This window comes from Canis lupus, chromosome 3, assembly GCF_048164855.1.
Source record: "Canis lupus baileyi chromosome 3, mCanLup2.hap1, whole genome shotgun sequence".
In the NCBI taxonomy this organism is placed as follows: Eukaryota; Metazoa; Chordata; class Mammalia; order Carnivora; family Canidae; genus Canis; species Canis lupus.
Genome location: NC_132840.1, coordinates 37,946,827 through 37,971,220, shown reverse-complemented (window position 1 = coordinate 37,971,220; position 24,394 = coordinate 37,946,827). Strand labels below are relative to the sequence as shown.

The 24,394-nt window shown below is 40.3% G+C and overlaps 1 protein-coding gene and 1 long non-coding RNA gene across 12 annotated transcripts in view; one reads left to right on the top strand and one right to left on the bottom strand.

The window, feature by feature from the left end:
• Positions 1–8,865: 8,865 nt before the first annotated feature.
• On the bottom strand, positions 8,866–15,627 carry LOC140630385 (uncharacterized). 5 transcript variants are annotated; one of them, XR_012028153.1, is made up of 5 exons: positions 15,371–15,627; positions 14,190–14,390; positions 12,351–12,464; positions 11,977–12,170; positions 8,866–9,081 (listed from the first exon to the last, which is right to left on the bottom strand). It is a non-coding gene; the product is annotated as an uncharacterized lncRNA (long non-coding RNA). The 5 variants fall into 5 exon arrangements; XR_012028152.1 differs by having other exon boundaries at positions 11,977–12,167; positions 15,371–15,626; XR_012028155.1 differs by lacking the exon at positions 15,371–15,627 and adding an exon at positions 15,208–15,303 and having other exon boundaries at positions 11,977–12,167.
• MYSM1 (Myb like, SWIRM and MPN domains 1) overlaps positions 14,852–24,394 on the top strand; it is a 42,745-nt gene continuing 33,202 nt past the window's right edge. For 4 of the 7 annotated variants that reach the window (XM_072820433.1, XM_072820435.1, XM_072820429.1 and 1 more), the window contains exons 1-5: positions 14,852–14,979; positions 19,930–20,005; positions 21,639–21,709; positions 23,502–23,579; positions 23,671–23,694. In XM_072820433.1, the coding sequence (XP_072676534.1) occupies positions 14,897–14,979; positions 19,930–20,005; positions 21,639–21,709; positions 23,502–23,579; positions 23,671–23,694 (332 nt within the window). In that variant the 5' untranslated portion in view covers positions 14,852–14,896. Of the gene's footprint in view, positions 14,980–15,749; positions 15,829–19,929; positions 20,006–21,638; positions 21,710–23,501; positions 23,580–23,670; positions 23,695–24,394 lie in introns of all 7 variants that reach the window. The other 3 variants (XM_072820432.1, XM_072820431.1, XM_072820434.1) reach the window with 3 other exon arrangements.

The window sequence follows — 24,394 nt, the reverse complement described above, 5'->3', positions numbered from 1 at the left end:
GTGAGATACTTGCAGGCCCTTTCCTCAAAGGGAGTACCTCCAGTGACAGAGCATTTCAGCAGATCATTGCAATGCTGCCTAATGAGTGTCCCAACAAGGAAATACATGTACACATACACATTCTTCTGAGGGAAGAAGGCAGAGGCATTGAGGACACCAGCCTCTGATACCCGTGTCCTCTTAATATTCAAGTTTAAGCACAAAATTTGAACACTTTTTGTGACTCTGCCCATGGATGAATTTCACCATTGCATTTTGTGTCCTTCGTGGATCTTATTTACAAAATCTTAGGCAACAGAATTGCTAGAGGTGGAAAATCGGTCTCTAATAACTGATTATTATTAGCATAGTGACTACAATATATATTATCTTAGTGAAGCCTCACCACAACCCTGTGAAGAGGCCTAGCATCTCTGTTGCATAGAGACCTCTAGAGCTTAAGGAACATGCCTAAGCTGACACAGCCAGTGAATGGCAGAAACAAGCCATGAAAAGAGGTTTGTATGAGTCCAATTCCATCATCTATCGTATTGTGCGATAGAAAAATATCTACAGAAAGAGCAACTCCACCCCTCACACTGTATCATTAAAAAATAATAAAACTCTTATTGGGGAAACAACGACAAAGAGCAGTAGGAAGGATGTTAGTGGTCCAATAATATTAAGAGATATAAAGCAGGTGTTATGGGCTGAATGTTTGTGTCTCCCCCCAAATTCTCAAGTTGAAGTCCTAGCCCCCAATATGATGGTATTTGAGGTGGAGCCTTTAGAGAGCAATTAGGTTTATATGAGGTCAGGAGGATGGGACCCTTGTAATGGGATTAATATCTTTGTGAGATAAGGGAGAGAGAGAGATCCATCTCTCCAGGAATATGCACCAAAGTAGGGCTATATGAGAACACATGGAGAAGGTGATGGTCTACAAGCCTGGAAGTGGCTCTCTCAGTCACTAAATCTGTTGCACCTTGATCTTAGACTTTCCCACCTCTAGAACTGTGAGAAATAAATGTCTGTTGTTTCAGCCACTAGTGTATGGTATTTTGTTACAACAGCCCAAGCAGACCATGACAGCAGAATATGAAATTCAATACAATCATAACTATGTAGCACAAATGTACAGAAAAAAATAGAAAAAAAGCCTTAGAATGTTAACTGTTCTAAGTGATAAAAATACTTTTTCCAAACTTTTCTATATTTTCTAAAATGCTTATAAAATGGCTCATAAGAGCTCCAATTGCTCATAGGCTGATGTTTATTGAGCACTTAAGTCCGTGCCAAGATCCATAATTTCAGTTGGTCCTCACAACGATCAGAGGGGGCAAGATCTATAAATTCCTCTATTTTACATAAGGGAAAAGTGAGGCCAAGAGACGTTAAATCATTTGTTACAGATCACACATCTGGTGGATGACAGAGTAGGTATTCAAGCTTCACTCTGTATGGCTCTACAACTAATTTTCACTTTGAAGTTCCAAAAGCAATAAACTTTATAGTCTTCCTTGGCTTCATCCTATATTTAGACTCTAAAAATATTATGTTACTGCAAAACTTTAACCTTCATTTGTGTATTCCCATTTTGATGCAGGGAAGACAATAAGCCCTGAGGAAGTAAATTCCTTACTTTGAGAACATGAATGAATTCTTAAAGACCACTTAGTAACTTGTTTCATCCCTGGGGCCTCCTTCATCCTTTCCAGCTCTTGCTTTCTGTTAGCCTTTTCATTGGCTGAGGGTCACAGAACACCCCCCCCCCCCCTCAGTTGGAAGGACCACAGAGACCATCTGGTCAAATGCCCCATGTGAGGCTGGAGGCCTTCTTCAACCTCCCCAGGTTAAAGAAGTTAACCTCTAATTGTACCTTGAATACATCTCCAGGGCAATTGCTGCCTTTGACACTGTGATCCAGCTCTTTGCAGGGACTGTGTTTTTGCTTTGAGGGAATTTACAACAACCTCATTATCTGCAAAGAAAAATAAAGCAAATACAATGCTGTCCTTACTTTTCTCTCATGGATAAACAATTTTAATGTGCTGCAATAAACTGCTTGTCCAGCATATTCAAGACATACTAGTGTCTAACTATGGCAGAGAACATTGCTGATACTCAGCCAAGATGCATCTAGCATCAGGCCTGGCTGCCTCTGTCCGCAGGCTTCTTTCTTCAGTCAGCTCCTGCTCTAGTCTTCCACATCTCAGCAAACGACACCTGCATCCTAGCACTGCTCAAGCCAAAAACCTAGGAGTTATTCTTGTTGCCTCCTTCTTCCTCACCCCCACAGACAATCTGTTACCAAATCCTGTTGATTATACCTCCAAAATATATCTCAATTTCATCTAATTCTATCATCCACTCATGTCCAAACAACTATCATTTCCCATCTGGAACCCTGATATTCCCCACTTTCAGAATACTCCCCCCAAGTGCACACACACACACACACACACACACACCACAATCCATTAACCAACCAATACCCAAAGTGATCTTTCAGAAAAAATATGCTAGGTCATATCACTTTCCTGCTTAAAATCCATAAATGGCTTTCCATTGCCCTCATGACATGGTATCATTAAAAATCCTCCCTGATACTTCCAGGGTTCCTATGATGGCCCCAGCCATCTCTTGGCCTCATCTCACATCATTTTCCATCTCATTCGTCATATTTCCATGTCAACAGATAGCTTTCAATTCCTGCCTTCCTTGGGGCTCTCATCACCCACCATCCTGGAATATTTCCCCTGCACTGCCCATCTCCTTCCCTGATCTTTGTTTGGCTGGTTCCTATTCGTTCTTCAAATGTCAGCTTAAGTGTCCCTTCCTCAGAGAGGTCTTCCATGATTTCCCAACCTATATAGCTCTCTGTGGAAGCCAAGGGCTATTCTCTTGCAAATAACAAAAACTGAACTTTAACCAATTTGATTAAATAAGCAGTGCTTTTTGGATCAATAAACAAAAATGAATTTTTGACCTATGGAACTGAGAAGTTTAGGATTGGTCTTGCCTCAGACACCATAGATCCAGCACGCAAATGATATCATCAGAACTAAGTTCAACTCCATCTTTTCATTCAATTTTACATCCAAAAAATATTTATTGAGTATCTAGTAGATACCAGGCACTGTTCTAGGTGTTGGGTTGTATTAGATAAGAAAAAAAAGATAAAAATTCCTGCCTTCATAGAGTTGTCATTCTAGCAAAGGAAGATAGTAATCAAGGAAAATATACTCTATAATAGAAAATTTAGGGTGAGATAAGGCAGATTGGTACAGCAGAGAGAGGGAAGGGGTTTGCAATTTTACACAGGGTAGACTTAGATGAGAAGGCACTGTTTGAGCAAAGATTTGGAGGTGAGGAAGCAAACCATGTGAATATCTGAGCTGGTGGGCCATCCAGGCGGAGGGAATGGCTAGTAAAAAAGCCACTCACACAAGAGTGTGTCTGTCATCCTCAGGACCACAGGGAAGCAAGAGTGACTGGAGTGAGGAGGGATAGGAAAAGAGGTCACAGGTAGCAGGAATCCCATCTTAGAGAGCTTCATGGGCCATTGGAGAGTTTTGAGTAGAGGAGTTAAAAATCTAACTCTTAAAAGAATCATTCTGTGTTGAGTGAAGATTTCAAGGGAAAGCAAGAGTAGAAGGAGGGATCAGTTTGGCAGCTACCACAGTCCTCCAAAGATTAATGGTGATTTGGACCATAGTGAAAGCAGTGAAATGGTGAGAAGGGGCTAGAATCTGGACACATTTGACAGATTGGATGTGAGGTGCGACAGATGCCCAGGATAAAGTCTTCATTTCCTAGCCTCTCCTGATGATAGGTGGAATCACCTAATTCTAAGTTTTAGCTCTTGAGACATAAGCGGAAGGAGGTGGACAACTTCTCAAAGGGAAGGGGCATGCCCTCTACTTTGCCTCTTACCTCTGCCTTGCTGGCTGACATTCAGCCATAACATTGGTAGCCCTCTTGCACGTTGCCATTTTGGATCCTCCCAAGGGAGCCACGGGGTGAACCACAGAGGAGCTGTCACAGCAGTGCTGGTCTGCCAATGCATGGCTTATTGTTACATGAGAAAGGAAGACACCAAGTACCTGACTCCTTTTACTTTAAATCTCTGCACAAGAGGTCAAATGTCTACTATACTGAAGATAATGGCCTTGTGATCTTTATCTCACATGTGCCAATAGGACTTTATCTTGCATGTGAAAGTCTAGGTCAACCCAAGGGAAACATTTGATGGCAGAAATTACACCTTTTAGAAGTCACTGAAAGGAAGTTGAAAGTACAAATACTTGACTTTTCATAATGAACTATTTTATTCACAAAATGTTTTTTTAATTGAATAATAATTGACATACAGTGTTATATTCATTTCAGGATTACAACATAGTGGTGTGACAATTCTATAGCTTCACAAAATACTTTTAACTACATTACTTTCTTTACTTCTTGAAACAACACTGTGAGTAGAGTATTGGTCTCCACTCTATCGTTATCACCCAGTGGATAGGGACTGTATTTTAATCATCTTTCTACCCACATCTCCTGTATGCAGGAGTATGGTCTAGCATGCAAATGTGTTTAGTAGATATCTGATTAATAAAAGCATTTGCAAATGCTTGGATACATGAAAAATATGGTTCCCCCATTTTCAAGATATTCAAGAACTTACCAAGATGTTAAGTGACTTGCTCCAAGTCACACAGTTCATAAGAGATAAAGTCAGAAAGCTATGCCCTCTGAGTTGACACTTGGCTTCAGATTTTACCCAAAGGAGACAGGAGGAAGGAGAAAGAGAAAGAGGAGTGAGCTGCGGGGAAAATAGAGAAAGGGAGAAGACAGGGTATAAGTAGAGAACTTACTCCTTGACTGGGACATTCTGCTTAAAGGGAAGGAAACAAATAAACTAGGGATATCCTCACTTGGAATCCTGGGGTGGTGCCCAGCCCAGCGATAGGGAACAGGCACGTCAAAATCCTGCCTCTCGCTGGAGGCTAGCACGCCTTAGAGCACGCTGGGTGCTCTCAGCTCTCTGAACCTCAGAGCTGTTCTGAGTCACTTTCCCGCTGGCAGATTCGGGACACAGATACTCTCTCCGGGTAATGGATCTTTCTGTAAATAAAGATCGTTTAAGAAAACCAGACCCACTAGCTGCTTATGTTTGCCGGGAACAGAAACGAGTGTGTCTTTTCCCTTAAATCCTTTTTGTGTGCTTTTAAACCTTCCTGCTTGCACAACCTGAAAGAGAATTATTAAACCCCAGATTTAAAAAAAAAAAATTGTACTGCAGCTTTAAAGTTTGCCTGCCTTACTCATCTAGTGGGGAGGATGTGGGTAGGGCCACATGATGTCAAGTAAGCAACAAAACCATGACATTCATCTCAGCCTGTAACTGACAGCACAGAGCCAGGATGACCAGAAATCACAGAGCCCTCCTCCAGGGCAGGTGGCAAAGGCTGGTCCCTGGTGGTCTTAGCCACAGCTCCCAGGCAGGCTAGTGCCCGTTTGAAGGAGGGGCTGTTTTGAACACAGACTTACAGCAGATGTGAGGGGCCAAACCAGCCCTGGTGTGTAGGGAGTGCAGTGGTAACCTAGACTGGCTGTAGCCCAAGGCTGCAGGATCTGTTAAGCACTTACCACTCGCCAGTCCCTGGTGAGGCCTGTCCACTTCCTTTATCTTTATTTCATTTTGTTTCAGATCATTTCATCTTCCCAGCAGCCCTCTGAGGTAGGGATCCTGACCCACCATTACAGACAGTGAAAGTGGGACTCAGTGACATGTACCCTCCAAATGCACCCTGCTAGTAAATGCAAATCTGCAATTCCCTCCTGTTCACTTTCCACTCCACTATTCACCGTCTACTCCAGCAAACATCACCTTTGCCATTCAGAGAATCTGCCTACACTCCTAAGTGAGCAGACAAAGGAGAAATAAAGACAAAATCCCTGTAGAGGGGAGGATAGGGTGGGTGTGCCTCTGTCTGTAGTCTCCTGGGAAGAGCCTCAGGGACTCTGCTGGCTTTCCAAGGCCCCAAGCCAGAATGGGATGACACAGACCACAGGGTGCATTGGGGGATGGGGGGCAGCCCCTGCTCTGGGGCTAATGAGGCGTAACCACCGCACTCCAGGCACCAGAGCCATCCAAGGCCTCTGGAATCTTTTATGGCAGGTCCACTAAAGTTGCAAATCCTAGTGGCCATAGTATATTTTCAAAGGTTTAACCAGCTCAGTAAGAAGAATGCTCTGGAATCTTCACTAATTCAGTGAGGTCTGTTTCCAAGACATGGGGCTTAGAGTCCAAGAATCTTACTGAGTATCATCTGGGCTGCTTAACAGAGGAAAAATCACAGCAAGTTCAAGGTGTCGGTGACTGTGATGGAAATGGGCTCTAGTGAGCATGAAATTAAATCAAATAAAAGCGTGGAAAACCTTGAAAAACCCCTTCCTGTCTTAAATGAAAGCCACAGAAAATGTATATGAGTAATTCCTTGATGTCCAATTTTTTCTATCAAAGTAAATCCTTTCAAAGGGTTAGAAGAGTTAGGGACAGCATGTGGCCTTTCAAACACACCCTCACATGTAAATAATTAACACAATATCTGTACTGTCAGGATTGTTTTAACTACCACATTTCACTAAACCATTATTTTAAAAAGGTCTTTGGTTTTCTTATGAATGTGAAAGAATATAATCCATGGCATGGAAACAAACATATATGAAACACATTGTGGAAAATCGCACGTGATAAGTTCTCAAGTCAGTATGAAGAAAAGACGGTAATGTGATATTTTCATCAATGTTGAATTGTAACTGGGTCTATTTCATGATACTTCGCAGGGTTCTGTGATGGACGATGAAACTCTTATCCCATGAAATGCCCTATGTCAGAGCGGGTGAAGATACATAGAAATCCATTTAGTATAATTCAACAAACATTTACTGAGCACATACATGTACCAGGAATTCTATCAAGTATTAGAAAGAGTGAAAGTTGAACAAGTCAAATCCATATCCCCACACCGCACCCCCTATCCCACTTCCAGCCCCTCGAAGCTCACAATGTGGGTGAGATGAAATTGCAGGCATCAATTTCAAGTAACGTATTTTCTCAAATCTCTGAAAACAGGATGCATCTTACAATCAACAACATGTCAGAATGTAATTGGCAGAGCTTTTTCTTTCTTAATGGCACATAAAATAACAGAATAACTTACCATCCATGACAATAAAGTTTAGATTCAATGAAATATGATAATTATTGCATAAGGCAGAACAGAGACAGTGCTAAAACAAAGAGATCCAAAATTTCCTTTCAAACTGAAATGTATTGTCCCTCCCTGGAAGAGTTTTTGTAGTTGAAGAACTTAAGCCCTTAATGGGTAATTCAAGGTAAATAAGTAGGAATGATTACACAAAAGCACTTATAAATTGTTTTGTTCATAATAATAAAACAATGAAAGTGCACTGGTATTTCACACAACTTTAAGCAACAGTAATGGATATTATAAAATTCATTTCTATTTATTTTGCTTCTTTGAAAATTTTCAGGATTTCAGGACTTCTCTTCTGGTCGGAATAAAATTTGTTTTACATACCTGCTGGTAATATGCACACTAGGAGAGGTTTTATTTTCCAGAATTGGGCCTTTCACCCAAATATTCAATTTTCTCTTGAGTGCATGGCTTACAGTTATTACTCAGTCCATGGGTCATTGACTTCCCAGAAATGAAAAACAATGTGAATGCTTATTTTTTAATAGCATTTTATATTGTTTTTTAAGTAGGCTCCATGCTCAATGTAGGGTTTCAGCTCATGACCCTGAGGCCAAGAGTCGTTCGCCCTACAGGCTGACCTATCTGGGCGCCCCTAGAACAATGTGAATATTTATGATGAGAAACAAATAACAAAGAAAACTTTGGGGGAACATTTTTTTTCAATATTTTCAGCTTAGTGTATTTCTGATAGGTATTTCTCAATGAACAAATCTTCTCACTAGTTTTCTCCTCTTCATATCCTCTATATACCCTATGCTGCAGCCACAGCAGGTTGCTGCAAATCCCTAGCCCTGCCTTGTACTGTCCATGCCTCATTGTCTTTGCTCCTGCCTTTTTTTTTTTTTTTTTTTTTTTTATCTTTTTTGCCTGGAATGCACTTACCCTCTTTCTACACTTGGAAAGCTGTTGCTCAGCTTTCAAAAACCAAGTCTAATATCACTGTCTTCTCTTAGCTTTCCCAGAAAAGAAGGGTCTGGGACCCGGGCTTCAGACACTCATTTGTTTGGGAAGTAGTCCCAAGGATTATGAAGGACAGGAAAGAGCATAACAGTAAAGGAGGGAAGGTCAATTCAAGAGTAAGTTACTGCTTTGCTCTATTCTGTAAATAAAGGGGCTCCATCCTATTGGATTTGCTCCCCATTGGTCAACTCCCCCCACCACACACACACACACATCAGTGTTAACACCCTTGCTTTCCTGCATTGTACGTGAGTGTACTTTCTGGTGCAGAAAGTAGGAGATGTGTGGTGCTGTCAGGGTACACCTGTGTGAAGCTGGTTGCCATGGCAATCATTGAAGTAAAAGTGATCTAAAGAGGATGACAGGCAGTGCACAAGAGGTCATTTTCCTAACTTGCACAGAATTAGCCTTGCCCCATCACACCTCCATGGTGCCAGTCACAGACCTCTGCTTCATGGCCTTTGTTCTGTCGCTTTGTGATGATCCATTCATATATTGAGTATGAATTTCTAATCAGTGGTGACAAGATCTTGTTCATTTCAGAGCCTACTGAACTCAGCAGAGTAAACAGCAAGCAGCATATGGACTTAGGACCCCTCAATGTGGTAAAAAAAAAAACACACATTTTAAATTAATGGGAAGTGTTATGGCAGCCAGTTTATTTCTCAAGTAGCCAATATGACCATTCAAATGAGAACTCAGGATGCAGTTTTAAAAAAGGAGAAATAGGTCGGGTGGGCTCAAAACAAAAAACAGCATAGACAAAGATGTACTCATCCATGATCCCGGGAAAAAGGAATTATTTTAACAAAAGTATCAGTTACAGTTCGTGGAATTTTTTTCTTCAGGAAACCTGACAAAAAAAGAAACATTACGTGGGTCATGTTACCAACCACTCCGTTTATAATCCTAAATACATTTCAGTATGTAACTTATATTGCTAATATCTATCTTTAATCTCACTGGAGCCCTACAGTGACTCCCCAGTTCACTCAGAATGAAAACTATTGTCCTTACAATGACACCTACAGCTCTACGAAATGTGGTCCTGTTACCTTTCTGGCCTCCTCTCCTCCTGCTCTTCTGTGTGTTCACTTTCCTCCACCTTGCGGGCCTCCACCAGGGACACTCCCACCCAGAGTGTATGTACCAGCTCTTTCTTCCATCTGATCATTTTCTCCTGACATCAGCTTGGCAACTCCCTCAGCATGGCAAGACTCTGCTCAAATGCCTCCTTCCCAACAAGGTCTATGCTGAACCTCCTTTTTTTAAATTTTTTTTTATTTTATTTATTTATTTTTATTTTATTTATTTATGATAGTCAGAGAGAGAGAGAAAGGCAGAGACATAGGCAGAGGGAGAAGCAGGCTCCATGCACCGGGAGCCCGACGTGGGATTCGATCCCGGGTCTCCAGGATCGCGCCCTGGGCCAAAGGCAGGCGCCAAACCACTGCGCCACCCAGGGATCCCTGAACCTCCTTTTTAAAACCTGCACCCCTACACCGCTCTGAACTCTTGAGGTCCATGTCCTGCCCTACTTTTTTTCTCTTTTTCCATAGCACTTAATCATCCTCAACAAATATGTAATTAATTTATTATGTCTATTGTTTCTCTTCCCCTTTGCTAGGATGTGACTTCTATCAGGGTAGGAAACTTTGCCCTTTTTATTTATTGGTGTATCCCAAATGTGCAGAATAGTTTTTGACACATAGGTGTTCAATAAACACTTACTGAAGGGATGCCTGAGTGGCTCAGCAGTTGAGCGTCTGCCTTCAGCTCAGGGCGTGATCCCAGGATCTGGGATCAAGTCCCACATCAGGCTCCTTGCAGGGAGCCTACTTCTCCCTCTGCCTCTGTCTCTGCCTCTCTGTGTCTCTCATGAATAAATAAATAAAATCTTTAAAAAAAAATAAACACTTAATTGAATGAAATATCTTGAAGCTTTGAGATAACAATATGCTTCACAATATAGAGGACATGCTGTCCATCCAAACGCCGGTAGGGCACCTACTGTGTGCTAGGTGTGGATAACATAGACATGGTTCCTGTCGTCAAGGAAGTCTCAGGCTAGTGTGGACACAGGCAGGGCCAGACAATTACTGGCCAGAGTGACAGGCCCTCTGACACAAGCCTTGCTGTGGCTTTTGGGTCACAGAGACGGGGGTTTGTATGGTCGGGCAGGAAGATGTTATGCAAGAGCACCACACTGAAGCTGACTCTTCCTATAGAAAGGGAACTATTTAGTAAAAGGAAGGACATTGGACTGGATTTTGTGCACACATACTTGCTCATGTGCGAGTTATAAAAATGAGAGTCATAACAGTTTTACATTTCATCTTAAACACCCCTTCAGAATCATTACAGAATGAACTTTTCCCCTTGAGTTGGTTACTTGCTTTCTGCCTCCCCTCTCTCCCCTCCAAAAGTATAGGCAGTGTATAAAATAAATATACAGGCAATAAAACTTCATACATCTCTCCTTCACTAATGAGGAGAGACTTTGAGAATCTATGTAGGTTTATAATTGTTCCTTTGTCTATTGCGTTATGTATTTCTTGTCAGGATCATAATGCAATTGTTTTATACATATATATGTATCATGAATTTATATAGTTCTCATTTAAAATATCCATTGATTATGTGTTTATAAAGGAAGTTTTCTGTATTCAACTATTAAAAGAAACCTCTGGCTTTATTTTTTTCTACTTGTTTCACTCATTCATTCAACAAACTATTATTATTATTACATTGTTTAAAAGATTTTATTCATTTGAGAGAGAGAGAAAGAGATATCAGAGAGAAGGACAGGGGGAGAAGCAGATTCCCTGCTGACCAGGGAGCCCTACACGGGGCTTGATCCCAGGACCTGGCTCCATCATGACCTGAGCCAAAGGCAACCACTTAACCCACTGAGCTACCCAGGTGCTCCTCAATGAAAGAATTGTTAAGTGGTTATTATGTATCAGGCATTGTGCTGGGTGCTATGGATACAAAGAGGAACAGAAACATGTTCCCTACCCTTAAGACCCCTACCCTTAAGACGTTAGTAGTGCAACAGGCAGACTAGTGGAAAAATCAGAACACTGAAGTCCTACATTTAGTAGGAGAGAACGATTTAGGGCAATAGTTACAATGTGCAGGTCAGATGTAGCCCACATACGTGTTCATTTGGTCCAATAGTGTATTTTAAAAATTTGAACTGTTTTTCACAAATTAATTTTGATTTCTGGCTTGACTTAAAAGACGAATCAGAAGGCTTGGCAACTCTGAGCCAGAGTTCCAAAATGGCAACAGTTAACTAAAGCTGAGTCAGAACCAGCCCATTCAGAGGGAGAGAGATGGGGAGCTAAGGGCAGAAGGCAGAGTGCCCCTGAATGTGGATGGGCTGGGAACTGGGGAAGTGTGGCAGATTCCAGGCAGAGAGAATATTTTGGTTATGGTCCATATTTAACTAAGCATCCAACCATATACAAACCCACACAGACTTTGACAATTCCATCCCCGTCTTGCCCATGACAGCATTCATAAATGTCTGTGAAATGAACACAACCAAAGAATTTTACCTCTGGAGATTATTTCATAAGTCATTTTATAAATGAAGAAGCAGCAGTCTAGAGGGGTTGAGTAATTTGCCCGATGCAGTGCCGACATGAGCCTATAGCTGTTAACAGATTGTACTAAAGGCCTGAGGGAACAGAGGGGAATTGCAACATAGAACAGTATAGTGGGCATCTGTTGTTTTACTTACCCAGCATCCATTCTTCCTCCCTCTGGAAACAGTACCCTTATTTTGCTCCAGGAGCCACCACTCCTCATTCCATGTGCTGCTGGTGGAACTGAGTCCACCTGGCTTCTTAGATGGCATGTGACCCAAGCCCAGCCAACCACACGCATCCTCCTGGAGCTACTGAGAAAGAGGCATCATCCTACCAATGGCAGCTGCTGGAAAGAAACAACGCAATTCTGAATGATGCTATTAGAACCTAACCTAAGACACCATGATGTAAGGAAAAAAAATAAAAAATAAAAAAAATAAAACACGGTAAGCCCAGATTCTTGGGTAAATTGCTTAACTATTCTGAACCTCAGTTACCACATCTGTAAGTGAAAATAATTCCTTACCTCAAAGGGCTGCAAAGAAATAATGTCTGTAAAATGCCTGGCACACAGTAGGAGCTCATTAATGTTGGCATCTTCACTTTCCCTTCCGAATAATGTCAGATGGATGTAGCATTACTGTAATTAAAATGTAAGAAGTGCATTGGCAGACGTTCCTTACAACATATTGAGAACAGCTTTTTCAGTAGCTACCTTATGCGATTTCAGGGAACTGGGGAGGGAAAATAAAATAAAATGCAGCTTGTTTTCCTGGAACAATTCAAGCCATATCCAATGCCTGCCAAGTGTAGCTCCTAAGTCTACGTCTGCATTCATCTATTATTTCACCTCTGTGTAGATAAAGTGGTTTTCCTACCCGCTCACTGGCCATTTTCTTTTTAAAATGGGAACTCTTAAATCCCTGGCAATCATTTAGCTGACAGTTTGGATCATAATGTAACAATAACATTAGTGAGCAGTTGTGTGACAGTTCCTGCTTTTAAAGCACTTTACAAATCTGGGCTAATTAGCATGAACGCTAACATGCCAGCTTTTCATGGATTAATATTGCAATTATACTTTGCTTTTTCAATAAAAATGCAGTGATCCCTTTTCTCCAGAAATAGGGAGAAATGAAATGAATAAACTGTCTCTTCAATGGATTCAAACACTACGCAGTTAAAATGTGAGTCAGATACTTTGACTAAATGTTCCTCTAAAAACATTTGTGAAGACTTACAGGTACGGCACCTCTCGCAAATTCTGTTTCAGCATCAATGAGGGAAATAGAGGGACAGAAAATAATGTGGGACAGAAAAGGAATTTGTAAACTCAAGGTAAGTTTCCAACCTTCAAAATACAGTTTCCACTCATTTCTAGATTTAAGCACCTCAAAGAAGTCTGAAAATTATGATTATGATTTACTCTTAAGCCAGATGAGAAAATACCAGTTTACGTAGTATTGCAAAAGACCTTATTCTTTCTGTTGTGAATTAAAATACAATAGATTAAGTATAGAAGGATAAAGACTTGGGTTGGGATCCCACCTCTAGTACTCAGCTATAGAACTGTAATTTTTCTGAATTTTGGTTTCCTCACTTCTAAAACGGAGGCTGGGGTAGGGTGATAATACTTACTTTGCATGATTCTTGGGAGGTCCAAAAGTGATAACACCTTACACAATATCGGGGATATGACAAGTGATCATATTAGCCCTGACCCACCCTCTCTATTTGTAATTAATCTTCCTTCCTTTCTGCTCTAAAATTAATCTGACATTCATTCAGTTTCAGTTTACAGAAAGCAGGGCATCATAGTGAATGAAAATGTTTGTGTTAGGTATTATAAATAACTAAATTTAAAGGGCCAAGAATAATCATAAAAGTTCATTGTGAAGGGAAGAGTCATATGTTTATACGATCACTTGAAAACTCCTTCGAACATACTATGAAACATACTATGAAAACATGCTATGAAACCTAGAGATATCTCAGTTAAATCTGATCATTTTGTCCTCTGTTCTCTGTGCAAAGTTAGCAAAAAGTGATGTGAGGAGGTATAACAGTAGAAAGGCTGGCTGAGACAGAAGGCTGTCTTGAGCACACTTAAATTGTTTCATTCATTCATTCATCAGTTCAACATTTATTGAGCACCTATGACATGTCAGACACCATACTGAATGTTGCCAGTACAAGGAATAGCAGCTATAGCTTTTGTACTTTAAGGATTCACAGTCTCGTGCTGGAGCCAGACAAGTGAATGAACAGTTACAATAATGCGAGCGATAAATGCTAGTAGGTGCATACTCAAGGCCAGTATCTAATTTCTTGAGAAGTCATAAATTCTCTGAGAGAAATGGTTTACCTTTTGCAGTTCCTGCCACATGATTTGTAGAGGGTGAGCACTCAGTACAGGATCAAAAGACCCATATTCTGGTCCCAGCTCCGTCTTTGACTAGCTATGCATTCTTTGATAGTCATTGCAGTTTTCTGAGCCTCAGTTCCCTCATCTGTAAAGTGTTGATACCAGTTGATACCAGTCCTCCCTGGGTTATTGTAAACATCACTGGTCATGAGAGAGAATTTTTAATTAATTGTAAAGACCTCTATAAACTAAGTCACATTCTTAAATGTTTTTTTTTTTTTTTGTATTTTAAAATGGAAGTTGTTTAGTACTTCACATAATCGCTGAATCATCCTTTTCCTTAAAGAAAACAAAAAAGAAAGAAAGAAAACCAACAGGTAAGGGTCCTTCATTGGACCCCAAGCAGGTCCAGCTTCATCTTTTTAGCAATCCAGGTAGCCATTTACTATTATCCCCATTTTACCAATGAGAGAAGTGAGGAGCCAAGAATTTGCCCCGGAGCACAGCCGCTTCCAAGCCCAGGGTGTGTATCGTATACACACCAACAAACGTCCAAAGGACCAAGCCTCAGAGAAGGCCGCGCTCTTTTCCCTGGAGGCCCCGCCCCCCGCCCTGGAGGGGGCTGGACGAGGCTTAAGCCCCGCCCCATGACGCACGCGGCCCCGCCCCCAGGCCTCCACCTCTCGCGGGATCTCTCGGGAGGACGGATGGGGTTAGGTCCCATCATGGCGGCTGAAGAGGCGGATGTGGATATCGAAGGGGACGTGGTGCCAGCCGCGGCACAGCCAGGGTGAGGCGTAGAGACCGGGTCTCGCAGGGACGGGGAGGAGCGCGGGCGCGAGGAGAGTACCCCAGAGAGGCTTGGGGTCCGGCAGGGACCCGGGGAGCGGAAGCCCATCCGCCGGGCCAGGGTGTCCCGGCGGCCGGACCGGCGCCGCGCCCACACGGCCTGGCCTGTAAGCTGCCGCTGAGCCGGGCGGGCGGGGACCCGGGGCTCGTGTCGGACGGCCATTCCCACCTCTGGCCGCGGTATTCGGAGCGCGCCGACCCCGCCTAGCACACTGCACTCTGACCAGCGATTAGATTGCTACTTCCGTGGTGTCCACGCCGGAATCCACCCCGCCCCCCCCCCCCCCCCCGTGGACGGCGACCTGACCCAGGGCGGAGCCTCTGCACCGCACCTGAGCCGCGGGATCCCTGTTCCCAGCGCTTGTAAGCCCGGTGACCTTGGCCGTGCCGTTTCTTTGCCTCCCGACGACAGGTTTCCTCCCCGACCTGGGGTTAGTTGTGAAGAACTTCCAGGGAGGCAGGGCCGCACAGCTCTGGGGTCTCCAGCGTGGGCCGGCCTTGCCCGTCCCTTAGCCCCGTGACCTTGGGCCAGACAGGTAACTTGCCGGGGCTTCAGACAGCTAGCTCCTGGGGAAGCTGACAGGCCTGGTGTGTGCCTCCCAGGGTCATTGTGACCTATCGGTAAATGTTTTCCCTTCTTCCCCACCTCCTTACCCTCGCGTGAAGGGTATCGTGAGAACCTAGTGAGGGCCCACGGTTTATTTAATGCAGATTTCCTGCCGAACAGGCCAGTGTGGTTCCAAGCAGCATCCTCCAGCTTGAGAGATCCAGCCCTTTGCTTGCTTTCCAAGTAAGAAATCGATGCATACTATCTTCAAAATGTGCTTGCCCAGCCACCGTTTAGGATTGGAAAGAGGCCTGGACTGGTCAGGAATCACAAGTTCTAAACTGAGCCAGTTTATGTTGCTTATAAAATATCAACAACCAAAAAAATAAAATAAAATAAATAAAATAATAAAATAAAAAACAACCTCGTTAGAAGTCTGTTAGGTTGACTGAACCATGGGGAATCGCCAGTCTTAGACCATTTTTAGCTTTAAAATAAATGGTAAAATTTCATTCATTCCAACCTCATAGTAGGGCCTCTATAAATTATGGAGAGCAGTACCCGCTCTGCCCCTGGGGGACTAAAGTAGCGGGTGTAAAGTTCTGCTGAACCCTGAAACGGTATAAAAATGTGAGGAGTAATTAAATTCATATGGTCATTCTCTCCCAAACCTTTAGGCAAAGCAGTCCAAAGCTATACTGGTAAATAGGGAACTTTTATTAACAGTCATTTTTCAAATAGTGAAAGGGAATAAAGGGGAAAGGAAAGAAAATGAGTGAAAATACCAGTGAAGATGACAGAACATGAGAGACACCTAACTCTGGGAAATGAACGAGGGGTGGTGGAAGGGAAAGTGGGCGGGGGATGGGGTGATTGGGTGACAGGCACTGAGGGGGGCACTTGAGGGGATGAGCACTGGGTGTTATGCTGTATGTTGGCAAATCGAACTCCAATAAAAAATATACAAAAAAAAAAACAATCATTTTTCACATTTGTGTAGATCAAGTTATCAGGTTAGTTTTAGTGCTCTTGCTTGCATGATTTAATTTACTTTTCACAGTAAGTCTGACAAGTAGGCAGGGATACTTACCTGCAGTCCAGAGAAAAGTGAATTGGCCTTGGAATCACAAAAGGTCATCTGAGAGCCGTGGCTCTGCCCCTTTTCCATGGGTTCTTCTTTATTTTTCTGATCATGTTTAATTTTTCTGCCTTCCTTTTTTCTTTCCTTTCTCTTTCTATTATGCTCGAGCCTTAAATCTTCTGGTGACGCTTATGATCATCTTAGACTCACGCAAGCCAGATTACAAAGGGTATTGGTCCCTGACGGTGAGAGCCATTGCCTTACCCAACTCCAAGGAACATCATTAACATTATATTTTGGTGAATGGTGCCCTCTGAAATGTGTTGGTACAGCTAATGATAATATCTGTGGAACCCTTGAGGATTAATTGAAAACACGCTTTTAAGTACTTGTGAAATTCTAGGTACCAAAGTTAAGAGGTGGCACTGAAACCTTGATTTCCCTTTCACTTCTACCTTTCCTCCTCATCTTCCTTTTCTCCTATTTGTCCTTTAAATCAGTGTTCCAAGGGGTTTTGTCATAAGACTTCTCACTCACCACACAGTCCCTGGTTATATCATCTCTCAGGACTTTAATTTCGTTAGGTTGGATCATATAAAGTTTTGTCACTGTTCAACCATTTTTGACCATTAAAAAAAATGGTGATTTCCTAAAGTTCTACCTATTACATACTGATGTTTCCCAAATCTGTCACCAACCCAAAGCTCTCTCTTGAGCTTTAGATCCATTTATCTAATTCTCTGAATCTGTCTGTTCTTGGATGTTCCACAAGCATCTCAATCTCCGCTTATAAACGTTTCCCACTATACCTGCCATCTGCTTCTCCAAGTTCTCTAGTTCAATAAATGGCACCATTCACCCAGTAACTCAAGGCACGGACCTACACTTTATCCCTTTTCTGTACCTCTTTCCTTCCACCCTTCTATTAGTTGCTAAAGGTCTGTTAATTTCAAGTGTCCTCTCAAATGTATTCACTTTGCTGTTCACACTGCTTATTCTGTAGGTCTAAGTTACTGTCACTTCTTTAGTATTTATATAATCACTTCCTTTTAACTGCTCCTTGTCTCTTTAGCTCCCTTCTATTCTTTTTTTTTTTTTTTTTTTTTTAAGATTTTATTTATTTACTCATGAGAGAGGCAGAGACACAGGCAGAGGGAGAAGCAGGCTCCATGCAGGGAGCCTGATGCGGAACTCAATCCCGATCCCAGGACTCCAGGATCACTCCCTGAGCTGAAGGCAGGAGCCCAACTGCTGAGCCACCCAGGCGTCCCACCCCCTTCTATTCTTGCCTGAAATTAGAGCAGTCTTTGTTACATCCAAATCTCATCATATTATTCCCTTCAAACTTCGATTTGCTTTATGAGAAAATCTTCCTTCCTTCCTTAACTCCTACAGATGTGGATGATCCATGTCCCACCTACCTTGTTCATTTAGTCATTCAACAGATGTTGACTGAGCACCTTTTCTATGCCAAGGCTTGCGTCTCTAGCAGTTCCAAAACTAACTCCTTGCTCTTATAGAACTAACATTTTTATTGGGTAAGAAACAGTAAAACTTACATGTGGGCCAGATGGGGATAACTGGAAAAAGATAGAGAAGAGAAAGTGGTTGTTGTGTTAGCTTTATCATGTATACTTACCCTGGAAAAGTGGCCCTGGAACTATAGGACTTCAGAGGTCAGCATGGATGTAGTGGTAGGCTGAATTTGAAAAGGGAAGAAGCCATAGAATTAGCAACCAATTGAATGTACATTGTGAGGAAAATATGGGCAGGCTCAGATTTCTGGCTTGGGCAACTAGCAGAATGGATATGCCTTTGTCTGAAACAGGGAACAATGGAAGAGTAGCAGATTTGACAGGAATTTCTCAGGGAAGGTTTAAACTTGTTAATTTGTGCTATCTATGGGGATTCAGGTAGGTGTCCAGATGTATACACCAGAGGTATGGAAGTTGCTAATCCTTATTGAGGAGCTCTGTGTAAAGAGATGTCTGCATTAAGTGAGGGGCGCCACTCCTGAAATGAGGGGCGCCTGGGTGGCTCCATCATTTAAGCATCTGCCTTTGGCTCAGATCATGATCTTGAGGTCCTGGGATCAAGCCCCCCACATCAGGCTCTCTGCTCAGCAGGTAGTCTGCTTCTTCCTCTCCTGTGTTCTAATCTCGCTTGCTCTCTATCTCAAATAAATAAAATCTTTAAAAAAAGAAAGACCGGAAGTGATACTAGTCCCACTTTCTGCATCCTTATCCTTGGCAGACCTCATTAAGCAAAGGTTTCCTTCTGCTGATCCATGTCTCAGAATCCTTTCTTTAGCATTCCTGGCAGCCTCTACCAAATCAGAGCTAACACCTGAATTAAAACCTTTTGCCATCAACTGAGGGAAGTTACTGCTTTTAGTTTATTGTAGAAAGCCCATTAGTTCCACAACTTATTGTAACCACTTTAGAATTAATTGAAGATTCAAAAAGATAAAGCTTTTTGCAGTCTGAGAGGTACAAAAATTCTTATCACAGACTAGGTCTGGGAAAAGTCAGTAATTTTCTGGGAAACTTTATAACTTCAAGATATAAAAAAACAAATATTGAATTTAATTATATCATAGTTTGGTCTTCTAAAACTTTTCATCTTTTTTGTAAGAAGTGAACAAGGTGACTTTAGAGAATTTTTATTAATTCAGTGAAAGGAGTGAGAATTAACAAAGTTTAATCCCCCATGAACATAGAAAAGGCCCCAAATAACCCAAGTTAATTTTTTTTATTAATATCAAATTTTCTTTTTGCTGTCCTGTTTTTTTTTATTTTGGATCTTTGATCATCTTTTTTTTTTTTTTTTTGGCATTTTTGAGGGCAGCGCTGTTATTGATGACTTTTATGCTTTAGCTATCACTAAAAGAATTGATTGTAAATTTGAATTCCTATATACATATGGATGCTCCTCAAAAGAACTCTGAAGTGTTGGTTCATGGCCATAGAGCATGTTGTGGTTGCTGCTTTGGGGTATTTTTTTTCATGAAGTTATTTCTTAGGAAACAAGAGAAGAGAACAGACTTTGCTGGTTAGCAGTTGAGATAGGGTGGCTTAAAGACAGTTTATATTCCACAAATTAAAGAAATAGAGGAGGCATTTCTGCAATGTTAAGTCTCTTAGGAGAAGAAGGGAATGAAATATTTGTTTAACATCTGTACCCTGCCAGTCACCGTGCTGTTTAAATGGTACTTATTAATCGGTATAATAGCACTTTTTTACCCATTTTCTTAATTATTACAGAAGTGATGGAAATACAGCATCTGTTTTACAAGATCACTATCTTGATTCATCGTGGAGAACTGAGAATGGTCTTATTGTAAGTATTTTATGAAAATAATAGGTGCACTAAGCTTTTAAAAAGAATACCTCTTTTTTCCTTAGTGCTAGTTCTCAGCAGTTCCAGGGGTAATATGCCAAAAACATTTTTCTTACTTTAAAAATAAACTTATTCTTATTTCTTTTGACTTTGAAATGACCTGTTGGGAAACAACTTTGGAGCCACCTAGATTTAGGTACAAATCCTCGTTCTACGACTTACTAGATTTGTGAACCTCCTTTTCTTCATTTAAAAGATGGCGATCATTGCAGGGTTCATTTCTTTCATATAGCAGTTATTTATTGAATACTTACTATATGCCAGACACTACACTGGGTTTGGGGGATACAGCTATAATCGAGACAGACATAGTCTTGCTCTCAAGTTGCTTATGCATTAAAAGGGAATTAGGCAATAAACAGGTAGACATAGTAATTATAGACCATAAAGAAACCTGAGATGCTGGCTGAGAGTAACAAGGTGGGGAACCTATTTTAGATAAAGTTGTCATTGAGGGAAACAGAAGGTGACAGTTAAGTTGAAAAATAATAGGAGTAGATGTGTGAAGAGTTGAGGAAAAACATTCTAGGCAGAAGGAATACAGCACAAAGGCTCTGTTTGAAAGCCAGTGTCTAGAATATGGTAGGAAAGGGGGGAGTGGCAGCTGTGACAGGGTTGGAGAGGCAGACCAGAGTTCTGTCATGCTTGTATGAAGCAAGAATAGAATCAAAAGACCAGTTAGGAAACATCTGTGGTAATCTAAGCAAGAGTTGGTGGTAGCTTGGCTGAGATTGTTGTAAAGATGGATAGATTTTAATTCTATTTTGGAGGTAGAACTGCTTGGTAGATTGGATATAAGATTGAGAAAAAAAGGGAAGAATCCAGGATGATTCCTAGGTTTCTAGGTGAAATAACTAGGTGACTAATACTGCTATTTACAAAGTTGGAGACATAGGGAGAAACTGTTAAAGGTAGGTGTTAGCGAGATTTGAATATGTTAACTTTGAGAAGCCTACTAAATATCCAGGTGGACATTGTGAATGGTCAATTGGACATAACAGTCTAGATAGAAAGAAGAGCTTGAAGTGCTTGAAGAGCTTGAAGAGTTTCAAGCCCTAGATAGAGCTTGAAGAGACCTGAGCTGAGAATTTTCTAGATAGAAGAGCTTGAAGAGACCTGAGCTGAAAATTTTCTAGATAGAAGAGCTTGAAGAGACCTGAGCTGCAAATTTTTAAGTTTTGAGGGCTGAAAACATGTATGACCACTTACGGAGAGATTGTGGCTTACGGGAAAAAAAAAAGAATTGTGAGTTTTGAAGATAGGGTGAAATTTCTAGCAACATGCTCACTACCTGATACTTCTCATACTTGATTGATAGCTGTTACAACTTTACCATGAGTAGGAGCCTGAGCCTTGGAATCCAGCAGTCCTGTGTCATATCTCTACTCCTTCACTTGAAACACTTGCCTTGCTATGGATGCATCAGTGAAGTAATAATTCCTATCTCACAATGTTATCCTGGGAGTCAGATATGTCTGCATAGTAAATGGTAACTTTATTGTTTTAAACATAGAAGATAATTTCAAAAACCAGTTAAGTAAAAAGAAAAATACATTCTTTTTTTTTTTAATAGCCTTGGACTCTGGATAGCACCATCAGTGAAGAGAACAGAGCTGTCATTGAGAAGATGTTGTTGGAAGAAGAGTATCCTTTAATGATTATAAGGAAAATAAAGGTTGCAGGATTAAAAGTTTATAAATGCAAGACTTAACAAAAGAGACTACTGTTGTTACTAGATGAACCTTATTTGGCCCCAGGTTATAATTACATCGTGTGGTACCTACCTATGCAAAAAGCATTTTATTCCTCTGTTTATTTCTCTGTTTTACTACAGAATCTGAGATGTAACCCAATATGTTTGAGTTTCTGTTGTCACCTAACTCTGTACTATCTGAATGTTGAGTAGAGATTATAGAATATTTTAAAATCAGCTAGAACCTTTAGTCCATGTCCAAGATCATTTAGTCCAAGCTTCCATCTTCAGTTTTAGAAGCTAAAACGCAGAGATGTTAATTTATCCAGGGACACAATTAGAATATGTAAAAGTTCTCACTTCTTACTCTACCAGTTTACAGGTGTTATGTGGGAGGAATCTAAGTAAAAAGCACAAAACAAATACTGCAGGAAGATTTTCCCTTCAGAAGTTGTAGATCTTTATCCACAGTTTAGCCACTAGCTTCTTGTCCTTGTTTCTCTCATCTATTTGGTAATGGAAACTTAACTTCTTTGGGACTCCATTTTCTTATATGCAAAATGAAAGGATTGAATGAGCTGATTTCTGATTTTGATTTTTAACTATTAATAATAGTCTAATAAATACTGGTTTATTTTTAACTCTCATCTGTATTTTATGGATATCCTCCTTTTTAAGCCAGAATTTCTCTGTTCCCTTTATTCCCAGTTATTGCTATTATTGATTTCAGAGTGTCTACACCTTTAATTATCATAGGTTACACTTTTTAGACTTTATTCTCTTTCTTTCCCCAAACATCACAGCCTAGATCATTGCTTTTCAGTAGAAAAATAGTGCAAGACTCATATATCATTTAAAATTTTCTCATAGCCACATTTAAAACAGGTGAAATCCATTTTAATAAGATACTTTATTTAACCCAGTATATTTAAAATAATATTTAAACATTTAACAGAAAAAATTTATTGAAGTTTTTACATTCTTTGTTTATATGTAGCTATTGGCTGATACATTGAACAGTGTAAGTCTGTTACGAATGAACACTTAAGTAGTCACAGGTTCACTTCCAGATTTAGAAACAGAAAAAATGAGAGTAAGAACTAAGTGAGCTCTTGCAGTACAGGGATCTTTTCTTAGATCTTCATCCTCAGCTCCTTGTACTTAGCATATTGCCTGACATACAAGATATATAGTCAATATTTATTAAGGGAAGCATATGTCAGACTAATTGAGGAGTATTACAGTAGGCCAGTTTTAAGAAGTTCAAGGGGGAATGTCCATGGTAGATTTGACTTGAATTATTTTTATTAACGTAGAGAATACCCTAAACTCTGTTACCTTTAGAACTATGAAAATATACTCCCTAGTTAATTCTGGATAACCAATCAAATTCATCTATTACATTCTCCATATTTTAGGAAAAATTTAAGTGAAACACTGTGACTATTTCTTCTCTTAGACACTTCTAGTAAGGAATATAGGAGAAGCTAACATTTATGTAGCACATTTTGTGCAGGTCCTATGTTTGTGTGGTTTCACATGTAGTATTTAATCCATATAACAGCCTTGTGAGGTATAAATATTTTTATCATAGTTTTTGCCTATCTGGAAAAGGTTTTAAGAAAAATTAGTTTAGCTAGGATTCAAGTATGATTTTCTTGAATAAGTGCCTATTTAATAGAAGTCACACAAAAACGATATGATTTTATTATTATTTTTTAAGTTTCTTTAATAATTACACAGGTATTACTTATCTAAAAACTCACTTCCAGAAAAATTCTGGCTTGATCAAAAGGAAGATGATAAAAAATACATGAAGAGGTAAATCAATTTTTAATATTTTTAGAAGTCTGAACTATATTTTTAAAAACATATTGAAAAGCTTCCTTATTTTCTTTTTCATGTGGTGCAGCCTGCAGAAAACAGCAAAAATCATGTATGTACTTCTATGTTTTATATTGTAAAGTTATAGGAGAATTAAACAAAAATTATAGTTGGCCTGTAGAAAAACTCTTGACCTTGGGTTGTACAAAACTATAAAATCAAAATTTCTTAGACCGATGTTGGAATGCCATGAGATAATTTTATGGTGTTATTCCTATGTCAGAATATAAGGTCCTGTCTATGTAAGCAATTCCATTAGATTATGGAAGATGGTTTCCTAGGGATTTGTGGGGAAATTTTTAAAAACTGCTATCTAATATATTAGGAATTGGCTTGTGCTCACTTCGGCAGCACATATACTATATATTAGGAATTGGCTTGATTTCTATTATTCTATTCAGTTAATTTTCACTCATTTCAAATAAAAATTTAATTTGAATTTGTGGTTTTCAAAAATTATCTAGAGAAATTAAGTATTAACTATTTTATAAATATCCTTTCCTTATAATTGAAGAAAATTTGATGTTATTTAGTGTTTATAAGCTTTCATGTTTATGATCCCTCAAAGGGTAGACTTATAGATTTACCATTGCAAAGGGTTTGAGCAGTGAGCAGACTTTGGATTTTGCATTTTGCTGAATAAATAACAGCAAAGTTAATGAGATTAATGGTTTGAATTAAATTGATGAGCTTCATCTCTGTTTTTAATTTTAATTTCTTAAGGACTACATTTCAAAAATAATAAATATAGT